Source organism: Aulostomus chinensis, chromosome 6 (assembly GCF_037954235.1).
Source record: "Aulostomus chinensis isolate RoL2024-O1b breed Wild chromosome 6, RoL_Achi_v1.0, whole genome shotgun sequence".
Lineage (NCBI taxonomy): Eukaryota > Metazoa > Chordata > Actinopteri > Syngnathiformes > Aulostomidae > Aulostomus > Aulostomus chinensis.
In genome coordinates, this window is record NC_141325.1 from 21,059,041 (window position 1) to 21,069,770 (window position 10,730).

Below are 10,730 nucleotides of genomic sequence, written 5' to 3' on the forward strand. Positions count from 1 at the left end.
ATTGGCTCTGAGCTTCACTACTTTTTTCATCCCCTCATGTTGGACTGATGGCAGATTGACAGTGCAATGCCTCACTATCATATTTCATACGACAGTGATTTTTAAATCAGATAGGGCTTGCTGTCAGGGACACTAATTTCTGTAGAAATTTGCAACACATTACATCATCATTGAAAGTGTTTGGGTTTAGTTTGTTGATTTTTCATCGAGATAACTAAGGGACTTCCATATTGTAACTTTACATCACATGTCTGACTTTGTAGTACATATGACACCATCATCTGCCTCTGAAGGCTAGCGATGAAGATCAGTGTGTTGTTACTGATTACGGTGTCCCATTAAGGAGGAATTTGTAGGCTAAAGTTGTTGGGTTTTTTTTTTCCACTAAATCGGCAATGTTGAAGGACAGAATTTAATTTTCTTTTGTGGCTATTATTGAGGAAGATTTTCTCATATAACATTTTCAATGAAAGTAATTGTTTAAAAAAAATACAAAGCCATCATTTACGGCAAAAACACATTTTCCAGTTTATTACAGCAATGTGAGGAATATGTAGATCTGGTTTTCCAAATAAGATGCATGTAGCTTCCAACTTTAATACTTTTCAACAAAATTTACAAATACGTGTTTTTCCACAGCTGTCTCCTTAATGTTGTGATGTTGGAATAATAACACATATATATGTTTATATGCATATATGTATGCTATTTCATAAAAGAAAACTGCAAGTTACTTTGACTACATCAATCGCTCAGTGGTCACATTCTTGTTTCGTTCGGTCTGGTCCTGTCCAGGAGCTTATCCAGTTTGATTTTACACAAAATGCCTGACCTGTCCTTTGACAATACTGTTCCTTTAATGGAAATGAAAGAGCAATCTCATCAACAAGCTTTATTCAACATGCATTGCATTAGTAATAATCTTGAAATGTGATTTACATCATATTGTATTTATCACACTTTTATTGTTGAGACAAAGCAGAAACAGGAAAGATCACATTTGAATTGCAGTAGCGTTTTGGACTTGAAACTTACAGTAAAGTTAATTTTAAAATAATGGTTACATTTATTGTGTATCTTCTTCACTGTACCTGCACATTCTGTATTCTGATACAGCCCAAAAACTGATAAAGCTGTTATCAGCTGTGATTTGGTCCGTATTTATATAGAAAATGATTACTCAAAAAGCAATATGAAGTAACAGGATAACTCAGTCTGCTGTGTAAAAAGAGAATGTTTTGCTCTGCAATTTAACCACTGAGTTAACTGAACAGAATTTGGAAGCTATCTGGGAAGTTATGTTGACATTCTCCAGCATAAATTTCTTTCCATAAAGTCATTAGGATTTGCAGCAGTGTTGAGCATTTCTGCAGGTGAAGCACTAATCTAAAGGATAAGCCTCTGAGTGGGAACCCCCTCCACTGAGTTGCTATGAAGTGGGACATCTAATGGTAAAATTTAGTCCACTTTTTAGTGGGTGTTTTGGTGAATATCAAACAGATTTGAAATTTACATGCCAAGTCAACCACTGAAGCAAAATATTTTGTTCAACAGAGCTTTATCATGCGCTTTTTGCCAGAGGACTGTAATTTGTCCTGCTCTGTTGACAAGAGAAACATTAAAAGTGAACTATTTAATTTACATATTGATGTGAATATTGTTATTCTTTAAAGGCAGTCTAAAAAAAAAAGTGAACATAATTCATAACAACCCGGGATTCAGTTTAATATGTCCCACACGCTGCACTTCTACCTGTTGGAAAATTGTCCTATTTATTGGTAGAGGCTCTACTTATAGTTCTTGTTTTTCCATTATTCTGGTGTTTTTGTTGTGTTGAGCCTACAGAGGGCGATACATAAATACCGATGGAGTTTTTATCCAGGGACGAACTGCATTTTCCCGATTTTTTTTTGTAATCTTTTATTTTGAACTATTTCTCATGATGGAAATTGGACATTGCTTCGAAAGCGATTTTTCAAGTAAGCACATTAATAGAATTAAGCATCGTGCATGGTGCACTTTCACTTGGATGTTCTTCTAACTCTGTTGCCTCACGCACACCTTTAAATCCAATATTTACTTAGTTTCTCATCAAGCTATTTAAAATGTTCCCCCGGGTGATAGTGACTCGCTGGCAACGGTATCTGCAGCCGGAACTCGCTTTCAAATTCAATTCAAGAAAACATTCGTCCCTCCTACCTTGACCGCTTGTGTCAATGTGGATATTATTGTAACGTCAATGGCCGGAAGTTGTGTTCTGCGTTGCTGAATATTGACAGACCGGCATTATCCGTTGGAGGAGGAAGCGGGTTTAAACGCGTTACACATGAATACTTTCATGTTTGCTCAGTGGGTCTCAACATAAGAGTTTGTGAAACTGCGTGTTATTCTATTTCCGCGTGTCGGTGAAGTCTGAAACATCCAGGATATTCTTGAATCGCAGTCTGAGGTAAGAGGGATGTCTTGTACAAGAATCATGAAAACACGCCAGCGATCCTTAATTCAGAAAAATCTCTGTATTACGCCCATCCATAAATTGTATTACAAATTTTATATTAATTGAAGGGATGTAGACGCTGGAAGTGCCTTCTGTGAGTGTATGAAACTATTTGTAAAAACATTGTGAATATTTTATAAACAGTTTGGGCCCTATCAGTTATTTTCAAAGCAAATCAGTTAAAAAAATATACAGGCCCAAAGTGTAATATGTTTCTCCTTTGCCAATTCTACACCCCTCCACCATATTCCATGAAAAAATCGGATTGGTAGTTAAAATAACATGTTTTATCTAATATCTGCCAGGACATAAGGAGTTCTTGTGAGAAACTGCAGTGATGTTGGTAGAAACCTGAACAACAGCAAAACATTAGTTCCTTAAAGCCATTCCTTCAACGTAATAGCCAGAAAATGAACCTCCTCACAACTCACACCAATGCATCAATCAAATTCACTATATACATAGTTTAATGAACCAAGAGTCAACTGAATTTACTTAATTTTCCAGTACATCTTTGACAACTTCCACAGATTCATACTGTGATAAATGTAATGCAGAGTTTGTCGTGGTACAGATGCAGGACTTAAGTGAGGCCAGCAGCCTGGATGATGACATGGTGGACGGAGACCTTGGTGATGGAATGAAAGTCAGGGCAGTGTCCAGCTCCAGCTGGAAAAAAAGTGAAAGCTCCACTGGCCCACCTGTGACCATACTGCCCAATGCAGAGCTACTCAGCTGGAGAAGCCAGGCAGGGGACACTACCTGGATCCAGAGGGTGAAGACAGCAGAGTGGCAGCAGAGAACCAGATGGAAGATGCCACACACTGGTAATGTCTATAAGTGACCAGGGGGATTATGCATTATTATTATGGTGCAGGGCCATCTATCCATCCATCCATCCATCCATCCATCCATCCATCCATCGAGTGTTAACTGCTTATCCTTTATAGGATCGCAGGAGGCTGGCTGTTATCAGGCTAGCGGTGGGGCACACACTGCACCAACCCATTGCAGATGGTTCAGGGCCTTTTTAGATTAAAAAAAAAATTGATGGCTATGAAAAATAATCCAGTTTTATACGTATGCAAATAGACATGAGGAAATCAATATTTTGTATGAAGTCAACATCCTTTATAATTGTTGCTCAGAGCAGTATTAGCTCAATGATACATGTGGCAGTACTGGTTTAAAGAGCCCAGAAGTTAAAATGTTATCTAAAGTTAAAGTTGAGAGTTGCCTTTACTTCACTTCGATAACTTCTAGTGAATCCCTGTTAGATATGACCCTGGCTATGATAACCAACCACCTTTTTATGCTCATGGTTTCACTCTACAGGTTTTCAGGAAATTAAAGGGAAAAGCATCACAAAGCTCATTAGAATGTATCAAAAGCTGCCTACCAAAATGACGTGAAAGGGATCTGTCATTATGGTGAAATTCAGAATATCAACCTCCATACAGCAAAAGAAGTTGATTCTTCTATTGGGAGTTCTGCTGAGTTTGATGCCATTTCTAGCTCAAATTTGTGTATTGGGAAAAGCATTAGTGGTATTCAAAGTACACAAGACCTTGAAGAAGCAGATCCCCCTCAAATTAAAGCAAAGGGTCAAACTCTATGGATGTGCAAAATGTCAAATTATGATGAGCTAGGAAAGGACTCTGGATCTGGAAACCATTGACACTTTGTGCATACATAAAACCCTGGACAATAGCAGTCTGATTTTATTTCTAAATTATTAAACCAATCTCATGCCAGTCATCTGCTGGCATCAACTCAATCGACTGGGCCATGCACTTAGATTGTTGCCAACAGGACCTGCTGTTGTAACCCTACACTGGACGTGGGCAAGCCAAACGAATTGACAATCCAACACAAACAGGTGGCAGAAAAGAGAAAGCAAAGTCAATAAATGCTGCTTGAGCACCTTCAAGGCACAGGAGTCCTTAAATGATGACAAATTAAGCCAGAGCTGAGCAGCACCTTGCCAAAGAAAAAAGTGGACACAGATCCTGGTGCACACAAAAATGTGTAGTTTTATTTGCTGTTGTTACATCATTTGAGCAGAAACCTGGCCTGCCAATGATGAGTTGCTGACCATCATTCATCTTTGCTTCATCAGCTGTTCAGGCTGATTTTAATTATTAATTGTTCATTTATGAATTCTCCCAGCAGTCAATGCAGTGATAATGAGGACTGTCAAATGAGCATATCACACATTTTTTTTATCCTATCAAAATAATTTAGCCTTTTGTTTTCTCAAGATAATGAAATAAATTAAATCATTATGAAAAATTAAGTTTTGCTATCTTCAGACAACAGCTTAGCTACCATTGTCCTCTCTTTCACCACTTCCACTAGGTCAAGGGGGCCTTCTCAATAAGTCTGTGGAGTGTCTTCCTGTTGCCCTTTTTGTGAACTTGAACTTGTGTTTGTTTTTTGTTTTGTTTTTATTTAATAGTGGCAATCACAAATCAGTTCTTAGATCTCTAATGCAAGGATATACTCTTTTTGATACAGTGAGCTCCCTGGCCAACATGACCGAAGATGAGTTGAAAGCCAGGCTACAGGAAGCAAGTGAGGTAGGAAAACATAACTGAAGAGAATCAAATCTGAAGTATATTTAAGAGTGTCACTGATGGTTGTGCTATTTTGACAGATGATAGATGTGTTATACTGCGAGCTGGAAGTGGCACATCGTTACCTGGAAGGAAAATATGAAGCTCTAAAAATCTTACAGGGCAAGGTAGAGAAGTATTCACCCACGCACTCACTTGTACTTGTTGTGGACTTCATGGAAAGAGGGAGAAAGTGGATTTTTTTATGCTGCTATTCTGAGTTGGTTGGTTTCCACTCCTGGTACTGTTTAAAGGTTTCTCCTGACCTTTCCCAGAGCAATGGCTGTGACGTGCATTTCTCTGCATCAGTCACGTCCACTGAAGTGCCTGTATTTGCTATTGTCAGGTTTAGATTATAATTTGTAATGTCAACAATATGTAAATAATCCCTGCAGAGACGTACCTTTTGGTTTACATATGACTTACTCTGGGTTTGTACAAAATACATAGACTGGCTTATTCGGTGATCTCACTTAATCCCCTTTCACACTACACCAAAAAGGCAGGTCAACTCGGGTTTTTGGGGACTCTGAAAGGGTCAACTCGGCATTTCGATCTGCGTCGACCGACTCGCTAAGCAACCTGGGTGTTTAGCGTCTCGGCTCGGCTCGCCTGCAGTGTGAAAAAGGCCTTGACGTGACCTTCCTGTCGCATCCTGATTTTGTCACTTTGCCGCCTGTCAGGCTTTGCCTGTAGCTTCTTCGGCTCCCCTCCAGACTAGCCAAAAACTCCATCTTCCTTCACTGCATTAGTGCTCGGACATTTTCCAATCTGCACCGCATTTGTATGATTTGCAAAAGAGACAACAGTTCAATGCACACAATGACAACGCTAACGTTCGACTCGGCGATGTCCACGTTGTCTTTTGTTTACCTCTCAGTGTTTCGGCGCACGTTTATGTGTAATGATGACGTTGTCAGCACGATGATGTACGAGAGAGAAAACACAGGCACGCAGCCCTCACAACGGGAGTTCAGATTTCAGTCCTCCGGAAGCTTGAATGCACCCGAATGCTGCTGGACATAAATTCTAGTGCAAGTTACAGTACAAAGGGGTTATCACAAGTCTCTAAATAAGTTGTAGATGTATAGTAGGTTAGTGTTACATCAGTGACAGCTCCCATTCCCTTTACAGCCAGGTGTACCTGCACCTTGGCATATTGCTCTAAAAGTATCATATCCAAGTAGTTGGAGACACAAATAAAATAAATGGAGTTTTTCTGTGGAAAAAACATTTCTCGCTTGACTGCAAAAATAGCCCAAACACAACATGTTTAACTCTTTTTTTTTCCCCAGCGGAATTTTCATCTGCTCTTTTGTCTTTTTAAGTTTGTAACTATAGTAAATCCATCCATCCATCCATTTTCTTCCGTTTATCCTGTTAAGGGTCGCAGGGGGGCTGAAGCCTAACCCAGTGATCAATTTAGTACAGTATTCAATGAGCCTAGTCCTCATTTGCCTGTCTTTGGACTGTGGGAGGAAGCCAGAGTACCTGGAGAGAACCCACGCAGGCACAGGGAGAATATGCAAACTCCACACAGAAAGACACCGTGCCTAAGCCAGGACTCGAACCTGGAACCTTCTTGCTGTGAGGTGACAGCGCTAACCACTGCATTACGTGCTGCCAATAATAATAACATTAAAATACAGTTTATTTTCTGATGCACTCATCATTTGATACAAATCTTGAGCTACTACAAAGGGAAAAAGATGAGCATAAAAAGTAAAGAGAAACACCAAGCACAAAGCAAACATTGAACAATGGAGAAAAGTCTGAAAAGGTTTGTGGGCAAAACTACTGAAAGCAGTGTCCCCATTATTTGACGTTAATAGTAGACTATTTAAAGAAACAACGATACTTTAATACAAAACATGATGGAAAGCTCCTGACTAAATGATCCAGCTGGAAATTTAAATCATCCTTGCACCAGACAAACATTAAGATCGTGTTATGTATCAGTGTGTGTTGGTGCAGCATAGGGTGTGTCCCAACTCTTGCCCAGTTTCAATTTGGAATGGCTCCAGGATAAGCAGTCTAGATAATAGAAGAATTCAAGTATTAATATATGCAAATGATGAAGACAAGATAAGACACCTCCTGCCCATCAATGTACATAAAATTGATGTTGTTGTCGTCCTCCCCTTCCGCTTATCCAGTTGATCCGGGTCGCGGGGGCAGCAGCCTCAGCAAGGAAACCCAGACTGTCCGTTCTCCAGCCACTTCCACCAGATCTGGGCCCGTGTCCTGGTGCCACGTGCACCGGTGGGCATCCTTATGTTCGAACATGGTGTTAGTTATGGACAAACTGCCACTTGCACGGACGTCCAACAACTGCACACAACTCGGGTTCAGGTCAGGCCTGCCGTTCCTCCCAATCACACCTCTCCAGGTCAGGCTGTCATTGCCCACATGAGCGTCAGAATCCCCCAATAGGACAATTGAGTCCCGAGTCGGGGCGCCATCCAGCACCTTTCCCAAGGACTCCAAAAAGGGTGGGTACTCTGAACTGCTGTTGAGCGAATAAGCGCAGAAAAACAGTCAGGACCCGTTTCCCCAACCTGAAGGTGCAGGGAAGCAACCCTTTTATCCACTGGGGTAAACTCCAACGTACAGGCAGAGAGCCTGGGGGCTACCAAAATCCCACCCCGGTCTTCCGCCTCTCACCTGGAGCAACTCTAGCGAAGGAGAGAGTCCAACCCCTCTCAAGGACTTGGGCTCCGGACACAGAGCTATGTGTTGAGGTGAGGCTGAATATATCTAGCCGGTAACGCTCAACCTCTTCCACCAGCTTTATTAAAATGAGGTCTTTCCTGTACAAGGCATTGAGCTTGAGAGACTAGTCTGATGGTTCCCAGCCTTTTCAAACTAGGGCCCACTTTAAAATCTCAAAAATGTTTGTGGCCCACCTCCCATGGCTTTCTTGCCTTTTAATTCTCCCTATTGCTGGTCAGCTATCCATCCTTACACTCCACTTTCACCCATCAGCATAAAACATAAATAAGTCAAGTGCAAGTATTTGTGAATATTCTCAGTCATCCAGGTAAAAGTAATTCTCAAAAATGATCAAAATAGGAAACTGGACTCACCTCTTGTAAGTGAAGACGTTTCATTAAAACTGCCAAGAAGCCCAAGGAGGATAAGAAAGATGAAGCCCGAAAGAAGAGGAGCATTGTCATCCCATATGTGGCAGGAGTAGAACGATCGGAAGGATCTTTGACACGCATCAGATCCCTGTGCACTTTAAGCCCAACAACACCCTGTGGCAAAACTTGTCCATCCTAATAACAAGGTTCCAAGGCATAAACAGAATAATGTTGTTTATGCAGTCCAGTGTAACGAGGAGTGCTCTTACCTGTAAATAGGGGATACAAAATAACAACTGCACAAACGCATGGCGCAACACAGTAGAGCCACAACCACAGGCCAGGACTCAGCAGTCCACCTCCACCTCAAGGAGAAGGGGCACTCCTTGGAAGATCACAAGGTATGCGTTCTAGCCAGGGAAGACAGATGGTTTGAAAGAGGGGTGAAAGAAGCCATTTATGTCAAACTAGAACATCCATCTTTGAACAGAGGAGGGGACCTCAGACACCACCTATCACCCACCGATGATGCTGTCCTTAGATCCCTCCCCAGGAGGTGCAGCCAGCTTTCATGCCTTCATTCAGGTGACCTGAACGACCTCCTAAGAGGGCTGGGAGGGGTAATGACCCGAAAGTGAGGCCAACGACTCACATCACAACCTAATGAGCCTATTGTTCTGCCCTTACAATCGCTTGTTTTTGCCATCACCCCCTTGGGTGGTTATATACCTGATTCTTCCCACCAAAATTTTAGAACTGATGAAGCTTCTTGTATGAGAGGCGAAACATCTTCACTTACAAGAGGTGAGTCCAGTTGCCTATTTTGATAATTTGAGAAGTGCAATGTAGTCCTGCTGAAAAGTGGTCCTGCCAATAACAACAAAATTTCCTCTCTCTCATTTGCTTGTCACGTCTAATGATTGAAGGAAAAACAAAACAAAATAATGAAAATAATTTTTAAGCATTTTAATATCCTTTTAAACATAACTTAGTTTTAACCTTTAAAGAAGTATCTGTATGTTTTTATTTTTATATAATTACATTTCCACCCCCCCAAAAAATGATACTATTTTGGAAATTATTTGGCAGCCCAGTTGCAATACCTTTGGGCTGTGGCCCACAGATCGGGTAGCACTGATCTAATCAAACTTTCAAGCTAGGCAGTGTAGTTGAAATACAATTGCATATTTTGTTCCGGGTGTGGCACAGTGGTAAAGTGGTTAGCACAGGATCAGGCAAGGCATCTTTCTGTGTGGAGTTTGCATGTTCTTCCTGTGCCTGCGTGGGTTCTCTCTGGGTAGATCAGCTTCCTCCCACAGTCCAAAGATATGCAAGAGGGGACTAGGTGAACTGGATACTCTAAATTCGCTGTAGGTGTGGCCGTGAGTTTGAATGATTGTCTCTCTACATTTGTTGGACCTGTGATGGAGTGCTGACCTGTCCAGAGTGTACCACGCCTGAAGGCTGCTGGGATAGGCTCCAGCCCCCGCGATCTCCATGATCCATGGATGGATGGATTTTGTTTCTGCTTCATGCAAATATGGCAGTGTGTCCAAATATGTCTATATGTGGTTATCTTCACAATAAGAGATGCTTGGGAAAAGTATGAAATTGCATCCCACTTAGTTTGTACAATGCAGTGCACTTGGACAGCATGGTGTTCTGAACAGTGGTAACAGGGCTGACCCTTTCATAATACATGTAACTCCCTCTGATGCAATTGACAGACAGCAACTCGTTCTTTGATAATACTGATGGCATTTATTCCAAATAAAGTGAAATCACCAACGTGACAACTGAAAAGAGTCAAAAATACAAAATATACAATAAAACACTGGTCACATAACTAACAAAAATGCAATAAATATTATCACAAATTCATTTTTATCACTTATCCTTTCTTTAGAGTAGTGCAAATAAACTCAATCACATACAAACCCTTCCATAAACAATCAATCAATCACACAAACAAACTAACATCACATTACCATCACATATGCAACACAATGCAGTCAGCAGACACACACACACACACACACAGACTGATTAGCCTTAGCTGGGTACAGAAAACTGTAAACACAGCACTAAACAACCCCATACAAAACAAACACAAAAAACGTTATACTTCACCTCATTGGCTGCATATGCCTTTAAGAGGGAATTAAATATGCCTTGCAAACGTATAAGCACCATGTGGCTGGTGAGTCTCTTCATACAACACGAATTACTGTGCAAAACAAACGGAGCACATTTCTCTATGTGTGCATCTGCATAACATGTCCGTGGGAAACACCGTTTTTCTGAACATTAGTTCCGCTTCATACTCGCATGCAATTAGGTAGGAACCTTCGACAAAAATGTTTAGGAACATAAAATAGGTGCACTCACTGACTCAGAGGCAGTTATAGTACATGTCTATCCATAGCTGTTAGTTATACTAATGTCCATCAGTCCAACGTTTATGTTAAGAATAATAGCCAATATGCAATATTGTTACTTCAATCTTATAATAGAGGCATCAGTTCAAAATATCAG

General features: G+C 40.9%; 2 protein-coding genes across 3 annotated transcripts in view; both read left to right on the top strand.

Annotated features, from left to right (window-relative positions):
• Nucleotides 1–969, top strand: part of rad17 (RAD17 checkpoint clamp loader component) — a 35,241-nt gene extending 34,272 nt beyond the window's left edge. The window contains exon 17 of one of the 2 annotated variants that reach the window (XM_086206996.1): nucleotides 1–969. This exon is cut by the window's left edge and continues 722 nt beyond it. The gene's annotated coding sequence lies outside the window, so the exon portion shown is untranslated. The other variant, XM_086206997.1, reaches the window with a different exon arrangement.
• Nucleotides 970–2,290: 1,321 nt separating this feature from the next.
• The window catches only part of ccdc125 (coiled-coil domain containing 125), a 35,384-nt gene continuing 26,944 nt past the window's right edge, over nucleotides 2,291–10,730 (top strand). The window contains exons 1-4 of the mRNA XM_086207004.1: nucleotides 2,291–2,449; nucleotides 3,072–3,324; nucleotides 5,015–5,076; nucleotides 5,154–5,240. Of these exons, the coding sequence (XP_086063130.1) occupies nucleotides 3,072–3,324; nucleotides 5,015–5,076; nucleotides 5,154–5,240 (402 nt within the window). The 5' untranslated portion in view covers nucleotides 2,291–2,449. The remainder of the gene's footprint in view (nucleotides 2,450–3,071; nucleotides 3,325–5,014; nucleotides 5,077–5,153; nucleotides 5,241–10,730) is intronic.